Source organism: Myotis daubentonii, chromosome 3, assembly GCF_963259705.1.
Source record: "Myotis daubentonii chromosome 3, mMyoDau2.1, whole genome shotgun sequence".
Classification (NCBI taxonomy): domain Eukaryota; kingdom Metazoa; phylum Chordata; class Mammalia; order Chiroptera; family Vespertilionidae; genus Myotis; species Myotis daubentonii.
The window spans coordinates 171,998,517-172,026,398 of NC_081842.1; the positions used below are offsets into that span (position 1 = coordinate 171,998,517).

The 27,882-nt window shown below is 39.4% G+C and overlaps 1 protein-coding gene across 1 annotated transcript in view; it reads right to left on the reverse strand.

Annotated features, from left to right (window-relative positions):
* The window catches only part of SGIP1 (SH3GL interacting endocytic adaptor 1), a 214,341-nt gene extending 193,554 nt beyond the window's left edge, over positions 1 to 20,787 (reverse strand). Inside the window, exon 1 of the mRNA XM_059689264.1 lies at positions 20,404 to 20,787. Coding sequence (XP_059545247.1) covers positions 20,404 to 20,413 — 10 coding nt within the window. The 5' untranslated portion in view covers positions 20,414 to 20,787. The remainder of the gene's footprint in view (positions 1 to 20,403) is intronic.
* Positions 20,788 to 27,882: the final 7,095 nt, after the last annotated feature.

The following is a 27,882-nucleotide window of genomic DNA, read 5'->3' on the forward strand; positions in this document are numbered from 1 at the left end:
AGCCTTCACCCTCTTTGGCACCCCCTTTGGTTGGCCCTTTTAGTTTTCTTGATCTCCCTCCAGTCCACTAATAAGCGCTTCACCTCGCCGTTCGGGGAAGGGTGACAGGTACCCGAAACCAGCAGTGAAAACTCTGAATCACTCGGAAGAGTAATTTTTCTCTGGCCCGACCTGTGTCACCCTCTCTGGCAAACTCTGAGTTCACTATGTCTTAGTGGTTGCCATCCTGGTATGGGGCTTATACATCCCGACCTATGACACGTGAGCAGAGGCCGTAAGGTAAAAGGAGAGTGGTTACATAAGGATCACCAGTGATTTAAGAAATTCCGAGCTGACCTGGCACGGGGTTTATACGTCCCAGAGGCTTACATGGAGGAGGAATCTTGAGAACTACCCAGCCAAAATAATGGGCAACTCATTGAACTCTCAAGAGGTATTTCTAGATGGGCTCAGGGAGTCGCTCAGGACACGGGGAGTAAGGGTTAAGAGAAAGATTTAAGCATTTCTCAGGGGGCTCAGGGAGTCCCTCAAGGCTCGAGGATTTCGGGTTAAAAAGAAAGATTTAAGGAATTTTTCCACTTTCATCACTGACCTTTGCTCATGGTTTATTATAGACTTTTGATTTGCATGTTTAAAGTGTTAAAATTTTAGAAGGTAATCTTTTATAGTTTTTGCATGTTATTATAGAACATAACTCTTGGTTTCTTGAAAAAGGTACATTAGATCTTAAAAGTTTGCCAAAAAGTTAATCAGAACTTGCCAAAAATTGTTTCCCCTTGTGGAACACGGCATTTCATTTCCTAGAGGCTTTAGGAGAGGTCAAGGAGGATGGATCTCCTCCCCCTTGCACCCTCCTCTCCTTAAGAGGAGCAGAAAGAAAAAAAATGGGAGGAATAGCCTTCATGGCTCCCTCCACCTCCATGTCCTAATCCTGAAATGTTTAATTTGCCGTTAATAGAATCACCTGTGCAAAAAGGCCAAATTATAAAGAAATTGGAATATTAAAAGGTACTCCTTAAAATCAGGCTGAAAAAATAGTACCATGGTCATCTTAATGTGTTTTCTTATCTTAATTTGTATTTGGAATCCAAAATCTGTAATAAGAAATAAAATCCCGCTACCGAATCCGCCTCTGGTGTGGAGAGATTCAAAGGTGGCAAGAGAGAGCAGAGTTACAAGCTCTCCCGCAATGAGATTACTTAATGTTTTATTTAAAAATTACCGGAGAACATCTTATGACAACCAAACTTTGGCTAAGATAACTTTGGGTGCTAGCCATGACTTTAGAAAGCAAAATAGGAAAAAATTTAAAATGTCTTCTATTAAGCATGACTTTGGGAAAAATACGCCATCTGAATCATTTGCTGAAACTTCCCCCAAAAGCAGGATGTGGGGAAAGGAAAGAGGGAACACGTGGCGATCCAGTGTGGACGCCCCCTCCCCAAGTATTCTAAAATTAAAGTCCTTCTTGTAATTGAAAAGCTTTTACAAATTTAAAAATGCATCTGGGATTTCTGTGCACATGTAAAGGGAAAAGGCCAGTTTAAAAACGAGTGCACATAGTTTTGAGCTGAACTTGACCTTTTGCTGAGTACAGAATAAAAACCCGAGACTATTTGGGTCTTAAAAACGGCAAAGATGAACCTGAGAAAGAAATGCAGACAGGTTTCCCAAGGCGATTTAAAATAGCTCTTTTGAAATTTCCCGCCCTGAGGCAAAGTACCACCAGGAAGTTGATAGTCAAGTTTACATGTGAACAGCTATGGTTTTGCTTATTAGCTGGAAACTTAAAACTTTTAAGTTCAAATCATCTAAAAGTATTGAGATTTATAATACTGAAATGTTGATCTGAGTATGCCTAGTATGAAGTCTAGATGATAGAAGTTAATCTATTAATTGAAAATGCCTTATATTTTATTTGAAATGTATCCTTAAATGTAAAAGTATTGATTTGAAAACTGCTAAGTATTTAATTTGCTATCTAAGATTCAAAGCTCTGAAAGTTTTTAAAGTCTCTTTTTTTAAGAAAATATTTTTAATACTTAATAAACTAGCAATCACTATCTTAATATAATTTCAGTGGTATGATAGACCAATGTTTTAAGCAGTTGGCTTTATAAGGGCCGACAATAGAGCTCATATTTCTTAAAAGGCTTGTAGATACATTTTAAAAAGATATCTTAAATTCTCAGTAGAACCACAGTTATGCATATATCATAAACAAATTAAGAGTAATTGATTCCATGGTCAAGACTAGATCCTATTATGTTGAGAACTGTTTAAAAAGTGTTGAAAACGTTTTAATTAGATATGTATTTGGAAGTTTTTCCCGAGTGCAATATTTCAAAATACAATATGCTTGGTTGCATAAGGAATTTCTGCCAAATAAAAGAAAGAATTGATTTATTAGTAGCAAAGTCTTTATTTAAACTAGCAATGTCTTTTATTTAAAAGATCCTCACTACTGCATTTTAAATTAGGCTGGAAGTGGTGCAGCGTTTGCCCCTTGTAAATCAGAAGTTTACTAAATACTAAATTTACTTGCTTTGCTTTTTAAAAAAAATACTTATTTAAATTTACTAATCTTTGTAAGCAATTGAATCCTAGTAAAGTAAAAATCTTCTAAAAAGTTACTGAAGGCTTCCCATGATCCCTCTGTATATGCAAATAAGCTGAAAGGGAACGCTGTTTAAAAACATTATTTTAAATTTAATAAAAAGGAGAAATTTTAATATTTTGAAATATCTTCCACTAATATTTACAGGATAATCTAATGATTTGCTGTTAAAATACCAAATCTGAAAATAAGTACAGTCACCATAAATGTTTAATGACTTTGACTTGGAATACATGGCCTTGCGGCACTATCAGTCAACATCCAAGAAGTAACACTATAGGTTACTTGGTGTAAAAGAGAAATATTTTTCTTTTTTAAGGTAAAGTTCTCCAAGTGTAATCCAGCAGGAGGAAGACAAACCAGACAACCAACAGCCCAGAGACCACCTGGGGCACGGTAAAGTGAAGTATGGTAACAATTAATTCAGGTAAAAACTGTAAGTTTCATACTGGTCTTAGAAGGCACATTTTTTCTTTACCTGGGAAGGACAGCACAGCTATCCCAAACTCAGAAGGCTCCAGTTAGCGTGTCAACTCAGTGCTCTGGAGACCCAGAACTGTAATTTAGATAGCATGCTGTCTCTGCTTCTGTAAATTGCTTTTTTTTTTGCTAACTAGGTTCCTCATTCCAAACCTTGAGTTTAAAATTAAGTTGTCATGACCTAGAGCAAAGAATATTCTTACATGGTATTATTCTACAAAGTTTTGTTAATTTTTGATGCTTTACAACAGTATATTGTGCATTTATCCCAAACTAACTTACAAATTAATATTTACTTTGGATATTTTGAGAATGTGAAGGGATTTATTCCCTCCTGGGGAAGGCACTTAAGCATTCTGTATTGACCTCTCTTGACTTTTTTTTTGCCAAAAGGAGCTGTAGCTACCGGTTCCGCCGGATTAGGGACAGCATTACACACCTATAATAAATTATCTAACCAGCTAATTGATGATGTCCAAGCTCTCTCAGGCACTATCAATGATCTCCAAGATCAGATAGATTCATTAGCTGAAGCAGTACTACAAAATAGAAGAGGGTTAGATTTGCTCACAGCAGAACAGGGAGGAATATGCTTAGCCCTACAGGAACGCTGCTGCTTCTATGCCAACAAATCCGGGATCGTCCGAGACAAGATAAAGAAGTTACAAGAAGATCTAGTGAAAAGACGGAGAGAATTATTCGAGAACCCCCTTTGGACCGGATTGAACGGACTCCTGCCCTACCTGCTTCCTGTTCTCGGCCCCCTTATAAGCCTTCTCCTAATCCTAGCTTTCGGCCCCTGGGCTTTTAGAAAATTAACAGACTTTGTAAAACAGCAGGTTGATAGCATCCTGGCCAAACCCATTCAGGTACACTACCACCGTCTAGCCATGATAGACCATGAACGTGATTATAATGACTGCCAAAGCTCCCTCCCTGCGGGGACAGCATGACGCCAGAGGGATGCTTGCCTACTCCCCATAGAAGGAGAAAGGCATGGGCACCGACCTGGGTGCACGGCAAAGCACTGCAAGGGAAGGTCACAAAAAATTTTTTCGACCTCCTCTGGATTTCCCTGTGAGCACACCTGGTTTGCAAAGAGGTTGGTATCCATACATAACTATCGGCTCTGCCTCTCCTCCCCAAAAGATACCAAGAGCCACTGGCGGTGGGATCCCACCATCCCACGGGAGGAACCAGGTCCCTACTCCCCCAGTCGGTTAAAGCCCACCCTTAATAAAGAAAAAGGGAGGAATTGTTGGGAGCCATTAAAGATATTGGCTTAGACAAAGCCATCTTAAGAACTATAAGTTTCTGGTTCCTCCAGAAACTCCTAATTACCAGAAACCACCTGTGTCTTGCAATTTGGCCAGCAGTTAAAAGATAAATTACCCTCACACAGCCGCTAAATCACACATCTCCACTGATAAGCACACAGCCATCCGGAGCCTGCTAAATCACACATCTCCACTGATAAGCACAGCCATCAGAAGCCTAATAAATCTCTAGTAATAGGTTACTGCCCATAGACCCCTTTACCCACCCCCTGTCCCTAAAACAGTATATATCCTGCCACTGTATGAATAAAATTTGAGGTTTGATCAGAACATTGTCTTGCCTCCATTCTTTCGTGTCCCTTGTTTGTCTCATTCTCCTAGGGTGTCTCTTCGTTCCCCCGTTGTTGTCCCGCGGGTCGGGGCAGAAGGGAGAGGGATAGAGAGTTAGAAACATCGATGAGAGAGAAACGTCGATCAGCTGCCTCCTGCACACCCCCTACTGGAGATGTGCCCGCAACCAAGGTACATGCCCTTGACCGGAATCAAACCTGGGACCCTTGAGTCTGCAGGCCGACGCTCTATCCACTGAGCCAAACGGGTTAGGGCATAGGTCCCATATTTTAAAAAAGGTCTTTGAGAATCTCATTCAGTGTTTCCTTCACAGCACTTTGTTCACTTATAGTCATTTAGTTATCTGTATTAATTTAATGTCTTTGTCATTTTACTGCAGGCTCCACAAGGCCTGTGCTCATGATGTTTGCTCATCATATAAACTGAGTACCTGGTACAATGTTTGCAGCCTCAATAAATACTTGCTGATAATTTGTGAACTTGTGATAGTTTAAAAAGCTAAGAAAAAAAGAAACAAACAAACAAACAAACAAACATAAAACCCTGAAGCTCAGGCCTGCCCAAAGGCACATAGCCAGTAAGTTGCAGAGGCAGGACCTGAATCTAGGTTTGTTTTGACTTTCAAGCCTGTGCACTTACCTTCTATATCAAAAAAGCAATTAGAAGAAAAAAACAGAGCCCTTAGTATAAAGAAGACTGGAATAGGAACAAGTCCCACCTCCAGAAAGCTTCATATATTTTCCTCTGGTTTACAAATACATTTTAGAGCACAGTTTCAGCACCTGCAGGTAGGAAGAGAATAGCTACGGAGTTGGAGGACTACACAGGTAAATCTTGTTGAAGGAGACAGTAGGGATCTCTGTCAATGAAATTCAGGCATAACACAAGGGTTTAATGGAAACATTTGGGGAGAAAAATGGAACATAGAGAGGTCAACCTCTGTCAACAGCAAGATCTCTTAAGTGCTTTTATCTTTCTGATGAGGACTAGAGAGAAAGAGCCTCAGTGATGAGAGCCAACCTAATAAATGGATTCAGTATCAAAATGACTATCAAAGAATTGAAGTGCTTCAAAGCCACTTAAAAACAAGTACATAAAATGCATAATATACTTGGATTTCTAACATTTTCATTTTTTTTTCACCTGTCAACATGCCTTGGAAGAAATCTAATGCCGGGACCATTTGGGTTAGAAGAAAAATCTGTTCAATAGCTGAAGTAAAATAAACCTTTACTTTGAGCTCTCAGACCTCAGCAGTGATGGTGCCGAGTGGCTTTGGGAAGGGCACCACAATCCTTTTCAACCTCTCTTAGCTTTACAGAAAATAAACATAAAATTTAAAATCAGAGCATTTATACTTGAACACAGATTCAAGACAACTTTCTCTCAACACAGACACACACACACACACACGAACAGAATGACAACTATAGCTACACAAGTCCATGTCCATCCAACATCCAAAGTAATTGAAGATCATATGGAAGCATGATTTTCTCTTTGAACCCCATCCAATGGTTTCCATTGCTTCCGAATACATTCCAGACTCATCTCTATTGCTCACAAGGCCCTACCTGACCCAATTGTTGCCTTCCTTCTCTCCTGTCGCCTTCCCCCTCCTTCATTGGTCTGTAGCCTCACTGGCTTTCCTTCTGTTCCTTGAGATTACTAGTTCCAGATCCTTTTGCCCCTCTATTTTTCACTCCTGAAATATGTTCCCAGACCTTTACAAGTCTCACTATGAAGAAATCTCAGTTTAAGTGCCTTCCCTTATGACCTCAAGTGCCTTTCACAACCACTCCCCTTCCTCTTCCACATGGTTTTTATTTTGTGTTGTTTTTCATTGATTTTACCACCATCTGAAACTATCAGTTTATTCATTTGGTTTGTTAGTTTTTTCTCCTCTTAATAGAATGCAAACTCCATGAAGGCAAGGCCTCCGTGTGTTTTGCAAACTTGTATTCCATATCTAGAACAGGGACTAACTCACAGCATTCCATTGCCACTATAAATTTCCTCTGTTTTAGTAAAAATTATCAAAAGAGCAACAAACTCTATTCTTCAAATGTGCCGACTTGAAGTATATTGTCACAAAGATAGACAATAGCAAAAAAAAAAAAAAAAATCAAGAGAAGAAATTCAGATTAAATAATTTGATCTGGTAATTAGATTGAGTGAATTAGAGCTTGCCAAAATTATATGAAGCACTATATTTGGTTTTATAATTAGGCCAGATATATTTCACCCTTTAAATTGTCCCACTCCATATTCATTATTGAAACAATATTGCTACCCAGTTTAACAAAATTATATATAGAATTCCCCATCCAAATAAATAATTCATCAAATTAAGAAAGGTGTTTTTTCTCTCCTTGTATATGAAATGAAGAAAAACAGTGGCATGCATGAAAGGTGGAAGGAATGGAAAGAGGGGCTAACTGTAGTGGGGATACGTCCTGAAGCCCTAGTACTAGAGCACAAAATCTTAAAACTTGTTAGCAACTACAAAATTATCTAACCTAACCTTTACTTGAAAATATAGTTTCTAAGATACTAAATATAATAATAGCCCCGATACTACATTTACTTAAAGAGTCATAGCTTTCAAAATACTTTCTCATATATTTTGTGCTTTGATATTTACAACCAAATGAGAAAGGCCGGAAAGCTCATCATTTACCATTCTACAGATGGAAAAACAAAGACATGGTGACTTGCCCAACATACACAGCCAGGACCTTCAAAGAGGTCATAAAAAAAATCAATTCCTACTCACCTGGCAAATTCTTGGCCTTATTATCATAGCTAATAAGGAATGGTGCCAGAAGATGTTAGAATATTTTGAATTAAAATCAATTTCTCTTTCTACTACTTTGCAAATAGCTTGCCCAAAGTCACTCAGCTGGCTGGGACAGTGCCAGGACTAGAACCCAATATAGAACTCTCACCACCTCACCAAGCTATCTTATTACATGGGAATCAAGGATTTCTACCATACCATGTGACTCATTAATATGAGCCATTCTGGCTCAGTATAAGTGTAAATCTCCAGCTAGCAGTCTAAATGTCTAATAAGAGAATTGTAAAATTATCATGGAATGAAGTACTATACAACCAGTAAAATCAATGCTTTTGGAGACTGTTTCATGACAATGGTAATGATAGCTAACATTTCTTGATTGAGCATTTACTCTGTACCAAATATTTCTCTTTATGTATATTGTATATGTTATATATATATATATTACATATTTTAATAAAATAATAACTATATGTATAACATATTAAACTCACTTAATCCCTATAATAAACTCATTTAATCTTTATAATTTTAGATTGAGATCATCTCATACAGAAGAAGAAACTGAGCCATAGAGGGGTTATATAACTTACCTAAATTCACACATTGACAAGGATAGAGAGATGATGACTTAAATTTAGGAAGTTTGCCTCCTAATCCCATGCTTTTAACAAATATATATGCTTCCTAGGATAATGGTTACAATCTAATATAAGGTAAAATGTCTTATGTATCTGTGTATACACACATATAGGGTGTCCCAAAAATGTATATACACACTTTGAATATTTATAAAGACAGTGTTTATTAAAATACCAGAGGCCTGTTGCACAAAGAGATTCGTGCAATAGGCCTTCACTTCCCTTGGCTGCTGGCACTGGTTTGCCTCCAGCACCCGGGACCCAGGCCTTCGCTCTGGCCAGAGCTGGCCCTGGAGCCATCAGGCTTCGCTCCGCTGGCCATGGGGCCATCCGGCTTCGGTGCTCCTGCCCCAGAGCCACCCAGCTTCGCTCCGCCGATTGGAGCCTACGTATGCAAATTAACCGCCATCTTTGTTGGGTTAATTTGCATAATCTCCTGATTGGCTGGTTAGCATAGCGAAGGTACAGTCAATTTACATGTTTGTCTATTATTAGGTAAGATTTTTCATTCTTAAAACTGAGCTATCAGCTGTTAAAGTGTGTATACATATTTTTGGGACACCCTGTATATGTATACATGTGTGCATATTATGTGATGATAAAATTGGGTTCTTTGACAGAGATATATATTTTGACCATAAAGCTATATTAAGAGCTAGCATTCACTGAGCGCTTACATAAAATGTCAGGTAGTGCTGAGTGCATCCATACATTATCTTATTTCATTTCCCCACAATCTTATGTGGTAGGTGTTATTTCACCCACTTTACTGATGATATTGCTCAGTCTTTAAGGGCTTCAGGTAATTATCCCCAAAGCCCATGTCCTACACTCAACAAATTGTAGCAGTGGTTGATTATTTTATAATAATGAGATTATTAGTGATTTCATTATCTTTTTTGTATCTTCCTATTTTCCACATTTTCTATACAATGAAATCTGGTTTTTCTTAAAATGGGAGGAGTCAGACATAATGTGTGTGATACTAGATTAACTGCCTGCACCTGGAAAAAGAGTATGGCTCTCAGCCAGTGCGATCCTGCACAACAGATGGGTACTTTGGGGCGAGCGCAATCCTAGGTACTACCTGGCATCCAGGAACTCTGCTGGAGCCTTCGATGTGCCCAACAAAGTACCATTTAATAAGCTTTACTTTGGACCAAATACTCTTCTAAATGTTTGGCATATATTAACTAATTTAATTCTCATGATATATGCTTGGTGGCTTGACTATCTGCCTCCCCCACCCCCCACCCCCGAAAAAAAAGTCTGTGATCCCTCAACAGGTTTATTTAATCACTGGACATTTATTGAGCAGTTACACAAGCCACACGTTGAGAATACAAAAATAAGTAAGACATGATCTCTACTCTCGCAGAGTCCCTGGCCTTGGAAGAGGAATGAACAGAAAATAATGATCTATTGAGAGCGTAACACTTTGCCTCAAGACTATAGAATCAACCCCTATCTAAGTTTGCAGGTTGCCAGCCTGCCAGGCTGCTCTATGGATTTTGGACTTGCCATGCCAGTCCTTATAAACAAGTCACACCTCTCTCTCTCTCTCTCTCTCTCTCTCTTTTATCTCTGCAGAACTCTGAATGCTACACTTTCTGATTAATCCTTCCAACCTTACATGATTATCCATTAAAAAAAGACTTTTTATCACTCCCATTTTGAAGAGGAGAAAAAGTTCACTAGCTTTTCAAGGTCACAGTGATGGTTTTAACCTAGGTCAGCCTGATTCCAAAGCTAGTGCTCTTGAACATTCTGCTCCATACCCTTTGGAGGTTGAGAATTAAAAACTAAATGAGCACCTCATTCTCAACCTGGGGGAATGTGAGACGCATTTGTTGAAGAGAGATACTTTTGTTTGACCTTGAATGATCAGAACAGACTGTTACCATACGCAAGGGAAAGAGAAGGGCAAGGAACTCCTATCTGGCCTGCATATGAAAGTGTTGCACAGCACACTGAGGCATTCAGACTTCATCTTAAAAGGGTGGGGAACAATCAAAGGTAAATGACAAAAGTGATCTCCTTGATGGCTGTGAGGAGGATGGGCTGGGAAGGTGGAAACAGTGAAGTCTGACCAGGTCTGGTAGTGGGGTAGGAAAGGGAGAGAACAGAATCAAGAAGACCTACTGATGTGAGGCAGGATGGATTGAGGAATCAGAAATAAATACAAATATAACCTGGTTTGGCTGTCTGGTAGACACACTTCTTTGAATTGGGAGCACAAGGGGCTAAGAGATACTTGGTGGTTAAAATCAATAGCTCAGGAGTAGGGTCTTACCTGCTACAGGGCTTACAGACTATCTTCTTGCATTACTATCATAACCAGTACTGTGGGCAATTTTTCACAGTATTTTCACAGCATTTTTCAGTGATTCATTAAAGGGATTTATAAAGGCTGGTACACAGCTAGACCACCTATATTCCAATTTTATTCACCGTGTTTTCAAGTTGAGGAAACTGCCTGTGGTAGAAAAAGCAAACTGGCAGAGGTAGCCTGGAATGTGAAACTGAGACGATGCTGAGGCCAGAGAGAAAGATGGCTGTGATTGATTAGTGATGCCTTCCATGGTCAAGAAAGGGGTAGTATAGCACCTGCACACTGAGACTAGAGAAATGATAGAATATGCTAGAAATTAACAGTATGGTGAAAAGAAGGATATCTGTAAGGCCTAGCTGCAGAAGAGATGCAGCAACAATGTACTTGAAAAGCAAAATAGCAAGCAATAATCTGTAGTCCCTGAATGCTAAGAAACCCACATGCAGCAACTAAGCTGAGAGAGAGCCACCTGAGAAAATAACTGGCATTTGTGCCACACTTTTACAGATATTTCAATATTTAGTGTCTCATCTGACTGGAGCCAGTATTATTCCTACCGTGCAAATGGGGAAGCTGAGGCCAAAGCAGTTCTAGAATGCACTCAAGGTCATATAGCTAGCCAGGCGGTACAGCCCCTTCAGGTCCTGGTCCTTCCCTTCACACAGCACTGACTCACCGACAGCAGACCCTTGAGCCATGGAAGCACAGGAGAGCTATAAATGGCCACATTGTATGTGTAATCAGCAGAGCAATGACCCTGGGGACACATTCATTTGTACATCTTTGGGCAGTCACCCAACCAGCCTCAGCACCTTTGAATGTGAAAGATACCACAGGTTCTAAGTCTTTGTCTATTCACATTTTTTTGAATCACTAGTAAAATAAACTTGACTTGTTCTCTTACAGAGAGAACAAAAATCCTTGGGTACTTTGGTTTCCTCAACTGCAAAATGAGGTTGGACTAGATTGGTTAATCTTCGGTGGTATCCCACACCGTCATGTTCCCATGATAACAGCCAAAGCTTTCACGGAATGTGAGTGAACACCTAGCTGTCCTTCTCAGGGAGAAAGGGCTTTTGTTCATAATGGGAGCCAGGCTTTCTGATAAAACGCTTTGTAGAATGTAAGCTGTGAAGGTTTAGAGTGCACTGGCCTAGTGATATCACATGTCCCTCCTCATCGTAAGATTCTTGGAAACTGGGGATTGTCACTGGAAGGAGCCCCCTGGAATAAAACACTTCTGTGTTAGCTTTCTTTGGGCTAACGGCTGGTCTAAAGCATCACGACCTGATAATTAGCCTGTTCTGAAGAAGGCTTCTGAAATACCCTGTCAAATTTAGATTATCTGCTGTTTGCTTGTCAACCAGAAACACGGACCAATATGAGCAGGATTTTCAAGTTACACCAGTGTGCAAATGAAGAGCACTTGACTAAGAGGGAAGTTTGTCTAATACAGTGGTTCTCAACCTTCCTAATGCCGCAACCCTTTAATATAGTTCATGTTGTGGTGACCCTCAACCATAAAATTATTTTCGTTGCTACTTCATAACTGTAATGTTGCTACTGTTATGAATTGTAATGTAAATATCTGATATGCAGGATGTATTTTCATTGTTACAAATTGAACATAATTAAAGCATAGTGATTAATCACAAAAACAATATGTAGTTATATATGTGTTTTCCGATGGTCTTAGATGACCCCTGTGAAAGGGTCGTTCGACCCCCAAAGGGGTTGCGACCCACAGGTTGAGAACCGCTGGTCTAATACATGCTGCTCCTGCCACTTGGTAAGGTGGTCATCCTGAACAAGCCACTGAACATCCTCAGGCCCTAGATGCCTGCTATTTGAAATACGGATGGTAATGCCTATTCTTCCTCCCACAGAGATGAAGTGAGAATAAAATACCGTACATGAGTATGTGTAACATATACTAGACTCAAAGCTTCTGAGGATGGAGAACACAGCTGCCATTTTTTTGCTGACATATTCACAGTGCCTAAAACAGCACCTGAGACTAAGGGGAAAGCTGCAGATGTGCCTGTTGAATGAATGACGTATTTTGGAAAATTCGAAGTGTGTATAATGTCACATACTATTTTCCATATTATACTGTTTGTTAAAGATATGCAACATAAGTCAGTCTGCATGGTCTTTTAAAAATCCTAAAATACTAGTCTTAATGCATAATAGAAGTTGTTATGAACCTGAAATAAAAATTAAGTTCTTTGGTATGTAGTCAAAATAATTGTGAGTTTATCTGGAATTCTGATTCTGAAGTCATCCTTGTCATGGGGCTATATCTCTTATGTGGAAATGCTTAAGCCTAGAGTTGTAGCTAAACTCTCAGCTCTGAAGTTGGGCTTGGAAACAGAAGCTAAGGCAGGAGCATGATATTAATTCATTTACTAAAACATGTGGTCAGAATGAGTGCCAAGAGGCACCATCATAAGACAGAACCAGTATCAGAATGCCATACTTCTGAATGCCCACCTGTTTCTTGATACAAGGATAACACAGGCTCATGCTGACTGGAAACTGGCTGTCCTTCCCCTGAAAGGGACTCAGGGAGTCTATTTGAATATTACCTCTCTGCATCTCTCTTGAACATTCCCCTGTCCTTTGCTCCAGACGCCTGGCTTCCTTGCTGTTCCACCCACATTCTGAGTCTTTGCATTTGCTCTTTTCCCTGCCTCTTCAGACTCTTTCTGCAACATGGTTCTTCATTCCCTCCGCTCCCTCAAGTCTTTGTTCAAATGTCTTTTCAGCAAGTCTTCCATCACCACCCTATTTTCAACTGCATCCCCATCTACTCCACTCCTTCCACTCTTGTCCAAAGTCCTTACCCCCATATAATGTACTTTGCATTTTACTTTATTTTTATCATCTCTCTTCTGCACCAAATAGGAAGCTCAATATAGGCAGGACTTTTAATTTATTTTGTTCATTAATGAGCCTCTAACACCTAGAACTGTGCCTAACACCTAGTACCCATTCAATAGATGGTTTTTGATGAACACATAAATAGTTCTGTGCTAGCAGCTGTAGAGGAGAGTTGCAGAAATCTGCTATTGTCTCCCAATATAGCAAAGATGCAAAACTACCTTGTGGCATCCATGCAAGAGAAAGATTAAACTAATAGTAGGGAGGTGGAAATACATTTGAATTATTTTTGCGTCAGGGACAAGTTATTTTGTGGTGGGAGGAAGAGGAGTAAATCACTAAGATTCAAACCTCGGAGGGAGTAGATATGAGGAATCCCAATTATTCAGCAAATACCAGAGACTGTCAGAGCTGGGAGTTTTAGAGGTATGACAGATCAATTCTCTTATTTTATTTGCAAGGAAACTGAACCCCAGGAAGGTAAAGTAACCTTCTCAAGGCACACAGCCAAGAAGTCACATCGCTTATACTCCAGTCTGACTTCTGGATCCATGCTCTTCCTACAAAAAAAAAAAAAAATCCAAACTGCACAAGTTCAGTAAACATATTGGGGGTTTCTAAGATCAACAATTTCTCCAATTAGGAATAATTTGGAATCTAAACAAGCTCGTATACCACCACATTGTCATTGTATGGACAAATACATCATACAACATTATCCTCATTTATTTATTTAAAAATACTTTCCCAAATTCCAAATCACACTCTCTAGCTCTATAAGCCACCACTTTCAGATTTGGTCAAAACCAGAAAAAAGAAAAGATACCCTAGAGAGGGAAAGGTGGGAAGGAAGAATGAGAAAAGCGGAGAAAGAAATACAAGGAGAGCAGAGGGAGAAAGGAAAAAAAAAAAAGTACAGGATATTGACACAACTGTCTCTGGAATTTCTGGAAATTTCTTTGAATAGTTGTGCTATATCTTGTCTCTTTCTATTTCCTTGGAGCTAATCACCAAAATAAATCAAGCTCAAGCACATATTTTCAAATGGACTGTTTCTTTACTTTTGCTTCCCAAAATGTATTACCTGTCTCACAATTTAGCACTCTGCTCTACAATATCTTTTCCTAATTATTTCAGGTTTATAGTTCCTCCAGTGAAAATATAAATATGAGCATTTATTTTTTTACATCCACCATAATGCCCACCATAATACCATACAGTATATAGTTTAAAGTCATCGGAGTCATTTACATCTGATTTATTCACTTATTCAGTAAATAAACATGCTAAGTGTCCATTGTGTGTCAAGAGCTAAGGATACAGAAGTGACTATGATAGACCAGATTCCTGCCCTCATGGAGCTTCCTTCTGAGTAAGAGATTCAGCCTGTACACCATTAAATAACCATGTATCACAAATTCAGCTCTGAGGAGAGAGAAGGGAGTGAAATGGATTCAGGGCCCAGGGCGTGTGCTTGGGAGTTTAGGACAAAAATAATAGAGAAGGCCTCCTGAGGAGGTGACAGTTTTGCTAGAACCACAAGAGAATCAGTTACTCCATGAGTTGCCAAAAGCATGTTCTAGGCAGAGCAAAAGCCCGGAGGCAGGAAAGTATTTGTTCTAAACACTCTGAGACAGGTAGACAGGCTGTCGGACATTCAATGTAAGTGAGACATTCAACAGGCTCAAAAAGGCACAGCAGGCCAGAATGTGCAGGCTCTTGTATGCTATGGTTTTAAAGAGAAATGAGAAGATATAGAAGTTTTTTATACAAAATGATAAGATATAGGGAATTTAAATACTATCGATCCAGTTAAATGGCATACTTTTTCCAAGATGGAGACTCAGCCTTCTCTAGTCTAACCCCCCTTCCCCAATAGCTATCCAATGGCAAGCAAGCCATTCTATGCCCATAGAAATATCTGGCAGTCAGCATACAAAACAGACCCAATACCTCTGTCCACACCCCACTTTCTCCTCAAGGGGATCATGCCCTTACATACTCCCCAACTCCCTTCTATCTGTGACCACTTCCTCACTCAGTTCATTTATCCTCAGGTACTTTTTCAGACATGAACCCAAACTCATTATAATGCCTTCACCTCTCTTCTCCCTTCCAACTACTTTACAGTCATCTCAGTAAATTCTCTTTACCTTTCTTAATTCCACTGGTGAGTTTACATAATGAAAATAATCACAATTTAATAGCAGTGGATATGATAAAATTGAAATTGAGAAAATGTAAAACACAAGTATTGTAGTAAAATGGAATGTAATTGAAAAATTCAGTGTCACGAGTCTCTAAAACTTCTGAAAATATACCTAAAAATCCCCTTCAAATTTTCTCTTTATCTTCTCAGAGTCCTTTAATTAAGTTTTCTTTCCCTCAAAGAGCAACATTCAAAATTGAGAACAATTTAATGCCATTGTGTTACTATAATTACTATAGTAACTGTACTATTCTTTACATACTTCATAGCAAAACATTTAGCATTTCAACTAGATAATGGGTTTAATAGTCTTCAATGGACAAGTGTGAGAATCTATCATTTATATTACTATTCCTATGGGAAAACTTGTTTCAAGAGAGCAATTCATAAACAAACTTTAAGGAATATGAAAACTATGAGTTGGTGACTTCCTGCAACTTGTTTATTTAAAACATGGATAGTGTATGTGCCAAATTCAACAGGAAGAATTTTCCAGAATCTTCTAGAATGGTTTATTTAAGTTAATTTTTTTAAAAGACTGCATGTTCTTTTGAGAGATTTAGAGTTGACCCCTGAAATTGGATAGAAACATACATATAAGGAGGCTCTTTCTGACACAGAACCTTGAAGAAGAAGAGGAATTACATAAATGATAGAACAGATATTAGAATCTCGTATGCATACTTTAAGATTTTCCAGAATAACTTCACTATTTCTAGGAAGGGAATCAGTAGGAAAGTTAGAAGCATTTTTAAAATTTTTTTTATTTATTTCAGAGGGAAGGGAGAGGGAGAGAAAGACAGAAACATCAATGATGAGAGAGAATCATTAATCTGCTGTCTCCTGCATGCCCTTCATTGGGGATCGAGCCCACAACCCGGGCATATGCCCTGACTGGGAATCAAACCATGACCTGCAGGTGCATAGGTCGATGCTCAACCAGTCAGCCACGAAGGCTGGGCAGAAGCATTTCTTTTAAAACTTCTCAGCTAACTAGAAAATGAACAATTCCAACTTCAGAATGCATTGTTCATTTATGATCACGTCAAAGAATTTTCCAAATAAGTAAAACTCCATTTCTAGGTAGGGAGAAAAAAAAAGCCTTTACTGTTACAAGGTTCATTGCAACCACAGAAGGTCAGTCAGTCTAGAGGTATTCAAAATTTTTTAAAGGATGATTTTGGAGATAATAGGTCTTAACAAGGAATTGAGACCTTGTGTCAGTACTCATATTTAAAAGACAGAGACAGAATATGCCACCAAAGAAGCTACTAAGTCCAGTTTTCAATTAGGTTAACATGACCAAGAGCACCTGATGCAAAGTAAAAAGAAAAGGTTCCTATTTAAAATATTATGATGGTTCCAAAATATGAGCACTGTTGTTTAATGCACTTGGGTTCAAGTTCCATCATATTTCTGCCTCAATGTATTATTTTTTATTTTTGCAATTTAAAAAATACTGCAATACTGCAAAAGTACTATATATAGAATATACTTATATGCAGGTTATTGTGAATAGTAAATACAACAAAATTTATTAAATCACCTTGCATATTATAATTAAACCTTTAAAATATGCTTGTTAATTTAAAAATGTGTTATATAAGATGAAATCATTGGCACCAAAAAACATACCTTTCCAGTATAATACCTAAGAGTCTGAGTATGGAACTAAGAACACAAGCGCCTTCAGTGCAGTTCTGCACAGACAAGAGAAAACTTCCCAGACTGTCTTACAGATGTCCTAAGAAACCCCGACTTAGTTTTTTTCACTTACCTTAGAAGAGACAGCTAAAATGCCATTTTCCAATTTTAATAGTAAAACATAAAAATCAATAAAACCCTTGAACAGTTTTCCTAATCACATAGACTGTTGTACGCTTAGACAACACATACATCATTTAGCAAATAATCCCCTTTGCTCATCTTCTTTCCCTTCACATTCATACTACATAAGGTTCCACATCATGTGGCATTCTTAGGGAAGACATAACTCAATACCAACCATTGCTAAAAAATAAAGAGTGCAGGAATCATCAAATCAAGTCCCTTAAAAATACTGTTTAATAGAAATATTTGGAGCCACAAACTACTGGTAACCTGCTGGAGGTCCCTGCAGAATTATTTTACTGCCTTCTATGATATTAGAATCACTGAGGAGGTAGCACTGTTTTTCATCTATGACAAGAATTTCTAATAAGCATTGAATGAATGGAACCTATATCCTGTTCCATCAAAACAAGTACACTTGACTAGACTATGAGCCATTCAGATGAATATTTGTTTGCTCTTGTTTTACACAGAGTAGAGAAGTAGCTTTGAAAAGTTGCCATGGCCATGCTTTTCCTGAGCAGCAGACCAAACACTTTACTGAATATAGAGCTATATATACACACAAGTGCAAATGTAAGTTTTCTCCCTTTCTAGAAAAGTGCATATATGTAGATGACTGAGAGAGAGAGAGAGGAGAGAGAGAGAGAGAGAGAGAGAGAGAGAGAGAGAGAGAGAGAGGTGCTAGTTGAGAAGAGAATCATTTTAATTATCTGGATGTTTGGTGACACACTCTCATCCCACTAGGGATGAGGTTAATATAAATAATAACTGTTATCCCATGCCTTTAGAATAAGAGCAATTCAGAAGTGAAATTCTGGGATAGAATATCAGAAACATCTATGTATATATACTGCCCCAAAGACTGGGGACTATGTGGAAGGTCATTGATAGGTAAATTGATTTCTAGTGAAGATTCCCACGTGCCTTTCTAAGGTCCCTGAACCATTAGGATGTTAAGTCTTGAAAAGAATTTAAGTAGGAACTATGTGTAGATAATAAAAAAGTTACTAGTTTCATTTACACTTTTAAGTCAATGGTAACACCCTTCCAAATTTCTTTTACAAAAATCTGACAGAAGGTAACTAGCGCTATCCAGGGGGTCACCTATAAGTCGTAAAGGTGCTAAGATAATGTCCTTCATTAGGTAAAGTTGGCAAACCCAGAGCAATAGATTTGACTCAGCTACAACACAAGTCTTTGTTACAATTCTCATTTCAGTTTAGGCAGCTCAAATAAGCTTCTCACGGGGCTTTGAACTGGCATTCTGGGGTGGCACAATAGACAATTTTACTGGAAGAATCATTAATGAACACCAATAAATGTTACTTCCTTCAAAGAAGACACTTTAACTCCATAGTTTGCAAGGCAAGAAGTAAAATGAAAGATGTTTCACTCCCTGGTGAAAGATTAAATTGAATCAGAATATGTGCAGATTTAATTTTAAGAAATGCTACCTAAAATTTAGCAAAGAACTATAGTATCTCTATAGACAGGATTTTTTTTTTTTTCTGAAAAGGGCAATCTACATGAGCTTTTAATTGAAAAGTACACCAGTAATACTCTTTCTGTTTGTCTTGTGTTGTTGTTCAAAGATTAAATCCATTTTTAATTAATGAAAATGATTTAATCTTAGAGCATTGGTAATCTCCGTTTATTTAGGCCTATATTTAAAGAACTGCTTGAGAGCCCTTTGCAAACAAGACAAGGCTCCATATAAAAATGATATCCAATCTCTTTTTTAAGGCTATTTTCTAAAATCTATGGGCCATGACTATAAAATTCTTCACTCACCCAGATCACATTAATAATGTTTGACATGATAGAGAGAGCAAAAGAATTATTTTCTGCCAAATATGTACAGGCTACACTGCTGTTGTTTTGAAACCATTCTCCTCATTCCATTTTGGTAAATTTCCAGAGAATGTTTCAAATCTTTAGGACAGACCTTAGTTTAAGAGGTGGCCTCTCTGCCATTTTCATGGCTGATTTGAAACCCATTATGCACTGGATTCTGCATCGTGAAATCCAGGCTGGGGACAAATTTCTGCCTGTCATCTTAGGAAAGGCCAGGAGTTTTGCACCATCCTGTAGTATGAAGACAAAAAATCAAAGCCAGGGTCAGGCTGCCTGTTTCTTCTTTAATCAGCTTGCTGCTTTTTTGAGGCATTCTCAGCTGTCACTATTTTAGGCTTGCAAGGGTAATTTAGTAGAATAAAATATAGTTTAAACAACATCTCAGGAAAAGTTCCTCCTTACACTTAATATTAAATGTAAAAGGTAATCAGTAAGTAATCGTTTGATGCTTGGCTAGGAAACGATTTAGGAAGCACAAATTTTTAAAAACCACACACACACAAAACCTGATAAGACCCTGAATCCGGAGCCAAGAGGCCTGGACATTTTCCTCATATTGCTCATTCCGTTGCTATAACATCCCCATAAAACTCTATCTTACGGACCAAATTTGCTGCATCTGTCACCCCGACAGTCAAATACAAATTGCAGAGATAAACATATCCTACAAAAATTTAAATTTTTTAAACAGTTCGGTAAAAATTACAGCACGGATAACTCTGTCAATGACCTCTCCTGTCTAATGTCAATTTCAGGAAACAAGTTTCCATTGTAAATGTTTAATCAGTGTCGTCCCAGGAACCCAGAGCAGACAACCTTATCTTCTCTCCCAACTTATTTGCTCTGCAAGCTCTTTAGTAGGTCTATCTCAGCTCCCTGCAAGCACTTTAGGTTTTTCTCTTTTAAAAGAGCTGGGAGCTCTGTAGGTTCTGAGCTAAAGCTAAGCCCTGTGGTTTGATTCCACGAGTCTGAGCCCTGGTCCACTGCAAGCAAACTGCAGCACTTCTGCTTGCAAATCCTGGCAACGAGGTTCTAGACCAGCCACAAACGCAGGTTGCACACCTTCCACGCTGTTCTGCCCATCACCTTGCCGGAAGCCTGTCAAACACAGCAGAAAGCATCCTACCTTCCATCATGGTGGCAGAATTGCATTCCTTAATTTCCAAGGAGTCTGAAAAAATACTGGAGGATACGATTCCAGGTCCCAGCGAAATCCTCCCGACACCGCTGCCGCTGCTGCCAGGCGATCGGCTGTACCCGTGGCTGCTGAAGCCAAAGACAAGTGTTAACCCCAAAGATAGGCCATGGATGCAGCTGGTGCTGCTTCACCTAAGGCTCCCGGGAAGATGCTGCGAGAGAAAGGGAGAGGAACAGCCAGCCGACGAGCTGCACCGCCTGCGCTGCCTCGGCCAATCCCTTCAGCTCTGGACCGCGTCACATGGTAGCCAGCCCGCATCTCCTGACACAATACCCGCGGAGAGCACACAGAACCTATTTCCCGTCCCCATTCTCCACCACCCCCGGCCCCTGCCGCTGGTCGCCGAGCGCACAGCCCCTTCCCCACCTGGTGACGCACTTCCCCCGCCCCTCCTCTCCGTCTTCGGAAACCTGCCGGGTACCCGAGATTAATTCTCAGACGCCGCCACCGTAACAGGGGACGCCGGCATGGAAGGAGCACCTTAAGCAGCTTGCTGCGGAGGGGATTGAAAAAAATAACAATAAACTTAATTCCGTGCAGCTTGGAGTCTTAGCCGCACACTTTTAAGCTCCTATTCTCTTCTCCTTTTGCCCTGAAGGAATGTCAGTGTCCGTGGCCTCCCCATACATCTGTGACTCCTCTCTCTCTCTCTCTCTCTCTCTCTCTCTCTCTCTCTCTCTCTCTCTCTCTCTCAAAAAAAAAAAAAATCAATCAGGCTGACGTCATAAACAATTATCCCCAAAAAGGATGATGCAGAAGAAATTTCACCCCAGCTGCCTTCAAGAGATCCAGGAAATTAACCAAGCCTGGCATGCCAATGCTGGGAACTGTCATTAACACAAAGAAACAAAAGAACCCTACCCGAGCGGGGCTCTGGAATCAAACTGGCAACGCTTGAGATAATTTCTGGGGCGGGAGGCGGGACGGAGGGCGGCAGGCAGAGAGGGGAGGCTTTAGCCCGACGAAAGACAGCTGTGCACGTCGCTTCTTGTCGCCGCCACCTGGACGCGCGGGCGGCCACAGACCGGACCCCTCGGGGCGCCTGTCAGCTCCGCGTTCGAGTCCCGCTGCCCGCAAGCCCCTCGGCCCGGCGCGCACGCGAGCCGCCAGGCTGTCCTAGGTGGTGTGGCTGCTGCTGCCAACTGCAGTCCTGAGAGCAAAGCAACTTTCTTCTAAAAGACACCGTTTTCACGCCGCTCCACCTGCATCTGTAAGCGCCTTCAAGCCCATTAGTCCTCCCGGTGGAAATCCAGAGGGAGGCGATTGCGTTGGGTTCTGGCCGCAGGATGGATGGATCCCCGGGTTTCTCAGCTGGGATGGGATGGGATCTGGGTGCCCTGGTGCTGCCTACGTGGGAAGGGCTGCTTGGATTGAGAATCTGTCACCTGGCTGGTCCGCAGTGACCCCGGGAGCCTTTTCAGAGGGCCCCAGACCCCGGTCCCTTCAAGCAGGCTCTGGCCCTGGCCGGCCGCTGTGGAAGAAGAGGGTAGGTGGCATGCGGGAGGGACAGGAAGAGAGGAGGGGAGATGGGAAGGAAGGGAAAGGCCTCTATAGAGCCCTAGGAGACGACATCAGCAGGAGGCATTTCTCCCTCAACAATCCAGCAACATGCTTAGGAGAAAAGCCATTACGTCACAGAGCAATGGTGAGCACCAACTGAAATAGCATGAAGAAGCAAGGTGCACTACATGATCAGCAGTGGGCCTCTCGTACGATTAATCATTTATGTTACAAATGTACCATGAACTCTCAATATTGCTCAGCCCTTGACATAGCCTTGTTCTTTCCACCAGCGCAAATGTGAGGTATCGGTGGTTGGATCTACTAGAGAAAATATAACTAAAGAAGCTGACTGGAATAGCACATTAACAGTTAAAAAGCAAAAACTCAGTTCCTTAGCAACTTAGAAGTTAAAAAAAACCTCATTCTTCTCTCTAAGGACACATACTGTATACCAATGGCCTCTAAATATTAAAATGAAATTCTCCAGAGAGATACAAATACTTGTGCCTTTTTCCTTATAGCTACGAGGCAGTTGAATTTTAAAAGAGGGAAAAATTTCTGAGCAAAATCCTGTCTTGCGTACAACTTATACTATTTGAAAACTGCAAGAGTATTATTGGAAAAAAAAAAGACTGGTGTGTGTGTGTGTGTGTGTGTGTGTGTGTGTGTGTATTTAACCAAAAATGTTGTACTGATTAAGAACATGAATAGATAATAATGCCAAACAGAATGGGATCAAGTTCTGTCTCTGCCACTTAATGAACTCTATGACTTTGTACTAGTTATATAACACTTTGTGCCTCACAGTTTCCTTATCTGGGAAAAGAAGATAATAATACTGACTTCATAGGGCTATAAATAGTATTAATAACAAACCTTTAGTACTGGCTTACTATGCGCTAAGCAGAGTCCTAAATACCTCGCCAGTAAATTACTTAGCATTGTGTCTGGAGCATAATAAACCCTCCATATTAGCTTTGTAATAAACCACCAAAGGGCTGCTGGAGACATCAAAGAAGTTTGCAGCCAAGTTAGAGTTATATGACATGCACAGAGAACAACTCAGTGAAAGACCAGGTGACATATCTGGAAATGTAACATGTTGGAGAGTTCTGAGATGCTGCTAAGTAGAAGATTTGAATCAAATGAGATTAGTTAGGGATGTTTCTCTTACAGAGATGAATTTAGAGTTCAGATAAAATTGGAATGGGCTTAGAGTGGCCGTTCTCGATAAGATCAAGAGTTCTAAATAAGAAAAATGGTTTATATAAAATCTGGAAGTAAGTGCAAGCACTGAGATGCTGGGATAGTAGGCCTGTCAGAGATGTAAGGGGTGAGAGAGCCAGGGAAGCCCTGGCTGCCTACCTTCCCTCACCCCATGAAGTTTTTTACAGTGTGTTAGAGCAAACCTTTCAAATAGATTTAATAGGGCACACATAAGTTTTGTTTCAGACTTGCAGCGAAGCAACTAGCTAGGAACAGAAAGAGAGTTCAAAGATTCTTTTAATCAGTGGGTATTTATAAGAAAATTAAAGTGTCTAGATTGTCAGAGAAGGACCAAGAAAGGGATGTGCAGTTAAAGGTGTTAAGGCTAGTCCCATGATTGGATAAACGTTGTGTAACTTTATTGAGAAGGCACTATCACCAACTGTAAAAATATCTGCACACTTCTCCACCCAGAATCGAACCTGCCACTTTTGGGTGTATAGGATGATGCTCCAACCAAGTGACACCAGCCAATGCCTTCTCATAGTTTTTAATTTTTGGCGGGTGGGGGGAAGGCTAGCTCAGGAACAAGGTATTTTTTGATTGTGCCCCAAACTTCATCAGTCCCAATATAGTTTTTGCTTAACAACAAGTGCAAAGGAGAATATATAGCTGCTAATATAGTGGAATATTTTTAAAGATGCATTTATTCTCATTTAGTATATTTTAATTAATTTTTTCAATTTGACAAATTGACAGTTTACAGTCAATATTATTTTGTATGAGCTTCAGGTTAGACATTCATATACATTGCAGTGTTCCTGATATTTCCAGTACCCACCTGGCACCATACATGGTTGTTACAATATTATTGACTATATTTCCTATGCTATAATTAATGGAATATTTTTTGAAAGTCTAACAGAAGCCAAAAGATCTGTGGAAAATATTGGGTAAATTATTAACTTGCACCAAAGTTTCCAAACTGTCCAGGAGTTTAATCCAGGATGATGAGTGTGTACCCAGATCACACCAAGTGCTCACACACTGCCTGCAACTAGTTCAAGACCATAAACTGAATTACTAAAGTCACTAGACATTGAAAACTGTTTCTGAAATAACGTTTTTACAGTGGTGATGCTCTGTTCCACATTGTTTTTGGAATAAAATCCTATTATATTCTAACTATATAGTTTAATTTCTTCACTCAATTTTAATGTTTGAGGGGAAAATCAGTTCATATTTCAGAAAGTGAAAGAAATTAATGAGAACTGAATCACAAAGGAAGGAGGAAAAAAATTAACATAGAAGGAAAGTTTAAATAATGTATCCAATATCCCTCTTACTGTTCCGCTGAGGCAATTCAAATGAATGTAGAAGGGAAAATATTGTTCAGACCCCATGAAATTAATAAAAGATCCCATGTGAAGAGTTAGATTTCCATGGGATGAAATAGTTGAAAGAGCAACATACTAGTCCATATACACGCATACTCTAAATACTCTTGGTTAAAATGAAGAACTACAACTGGATCTGACATGGACAAAATAGGGATTTATTTGGATAGCTTGCAGAGTTGTATGAAGGACAGCACAGCTGAGGGAAAGCAAGAAGCAAGGTGCTCCAGGAAACTTGGATACCAGACCCAAGTACTCAGAACTCTGTTTCTTCTAGTACATCAGCTTCTTTCCTCATATTAGTTTTTCTCCATGTGATCAGGAGCTGGTCAATTAAATCCTTTGAACTTATATTTCCACAGCTGGCCTATGCCAGATCTATTCAAAAATATTCCTGGGAAGGGCTCTGCTTGACCTGGCTTGAATTATTGTTCATCCTTTGGGCTAATCAATGGGGCCAGATTTGATGAGGTCTCATGGATGGACTTATTTAAGCCAAAACTTACATTGGACTTACTCACATGACCACTAATGTGAATAAATGTGGGGAGGAAGATAGGCAAGTTTCTATAAGAACCAATCCTTAAAAGTATGAACCCCTTGATTGGAGGGGTAGAAAAGGCATTGTCAAAGGAAGAAAAGGAGCTATTACCAGAATAAGTGTGGGGATAGAAACTATAAAGCAAAAACATGCACCACATCAACATTACCCAGTGTATTTAAGGTAAAACTTACAAAAAGATTCATAATCTCAGAGGGACTCAGAATGCCACACTACCCCATTTAGCATACTTGAGAAGTTATTTATATACTAGAGGCCCAGCGCACGAATTTGTGCACCAGTGGGGTCCCTCCGGCCTGGCCTGCAGGATTGGGCCCAACTGACTCTCCAACATTCCCCAAGGGATCCTGGATTGTGAGAGGGTGCAGGCCAGGCTGAGGGACCCCACAGGTGCATGATCGGGGCTGAGAGGAACCTGAGAGGGGTCCAGGGCATGTCCAGCCCATCTCACTCAATCCTGATCAGCTGGACCCCAGCAAGCTAACCTACCAGTCAGAGTGTCTGCCCCGCTGATGGTCAGTGCACGTCATAGTGAGCGGTCGAGCGGCCTTAGCATATCATTAGCATATTACACTTTGATTGGTTGAATGGCCAACTGGCTGGCCAGACACTTAGCATATTAGGCTTTTATTATATAGGATTCTCACTCACTACATCTAAAGAGAAACTTGTAGACCTTGTAATCCTCCTCCTCCTCACTGTGGAGAGAGGAGAGGAAAGGGGGAGACAGACCCTTGTTGGTCCACTTACACCTAAGACAAGACATGCCCTCATATGCTTGCCACCCATTGGTCCATTCCTACCCAGAGAGCCACGTATTCAAACCTACACAGTGCGGAAGGAACATATATTAGTCCAGAGGTACTGCTTAATCTAGACCAGTGGTCGGCAAACTGCGGCCCCTTGAGTGTGGCTCTTCCACAAAATATCACATGCAGTTGCGCACGTACAATAAGATTGAAACTTCATGGCCACACTCAAGGGGCCAAAGAGCCGCATGTGACTCGTGAGCCGCAGTTTGACCACTGATCTAGACCTAGGTTGACAAAGCTAAGCAATAAAGACTGCATACATGAGAAGAATCAGCAGTTCCAAAAGAAAAAGTAAACAATTACAGCTCACTGAAGCAGAGGAAACATCCTCACCGAAAGCAAAGGAAATGTAGAAAATTGGAGAGTCATTTTAAAAAAAGTCTATGTTTTCCATTTGGTTTAATTTCAGGGATACAGCAGCAATAAATGAGAGCAGACTGCTATGATAAAAGAGCACACTGAGAACCAGAAAGAGAGCATGGAAGTAGTGAAACCATTCTTATTGAAATTTTAAAGTGTTAGAGCTCTGATCAAGGATATAATGAATATGGCTGAGAAGGACCATTGACAGGCCCAGTAGCAATATGCTTGAAGTATAGGCCCGGACAATAATAATTGGCTCAAACACAATGGAATTTTTTTCTCTTTGAAGAATCTGTTTACTCTGATACAGTTTTAACAGTTTAAGAAACTAGAGAAAGAGTAAAAGCTATAAAATTCACTTTCTAAATTATAAAAACTGGCAAAAAATAATAAAAATAAAAAAGTCTATAGCTCAATCTCATTTATGAATATTGATGCAAAATTTCAAATAAAATAACAGCAGAGTCCAGTTTTTCAAAAATATGATATAATAAATTAGACTTTATTTTAGGAGTAAGAAAAATTGTTTAACATTTAAAAATCTACAAATATAAAAAAAATAAAATAAATAAATCTAGTGGAAGAGAAAAAAAATCTACAAATATAATTCACAATATTAAGCTATTTAAAGAAAATTATATTATCTCCTTAGTTGCTGGAAATATATCTGATAAATTTCAACTGATATCACTCATTAAATAAATAAAAATTTTATTAGCAAGAAAAGACATAACAAATTCCTTAGGATGATAAAATATACAAACCTCTTTTTCAAATCTACCATCTTGTTAAATGAAGACACAATAAAAAAGTCTTTGTTAAAATTAGGAATGTCTGAAATGTCCTTTGAAATGCATCTAGTCCAAATTGAGGTGTGATGTAAATGTAAAATGCACACCAGATTTTAAAGAGAGTACAAAACAAAGAGAATCAAAATATCTCATTTCAAAATGTTGAAATTTATTTTTACATATTTGGTTAAATAAATGTGTGTGTACTTGAAAGTTTTCAATCACACATACGGATCACATTTGTGACTCATATTATATTTCCATTGGACAGCACTGTTCTATATACTGACAGAAAACAAACTCAACAAACATTGTGGGCAAGGGGGATGCACTACATTTAAGAGGTTATGTGCTTAATGGTCTGTATCATCACCACGCTCATGTTCATTCATTTTTTTAATCCAACGAAGATGTGTTATGAATTATCTATGCCCAGGAATTGTGCCAGGTTTTGGGACACAGAGAATAAAAAAGGCATACACCTTTCAAGATACTTCTACTATAGAGGAGGAGGCAGTTGAGCAAACCAAGAATTACAATACGGATTTATAAATATTTAGAGCTAAGACAGCATAAAGAAGGGACACCTAGGTTAAAGGGTGGCAAAGGAAACCATCAATAAAATGAAAAGACAACCCATTGAATGGGAGAACATATTCACCAATGATACATCTGATAAGAGGTTAATATCCAAAATTTATAAAGAATTTATACAACTCAACACTAAAAACAATCAAATTAAAATATGGGCAAAGGACCTAAATAGGTCCTAA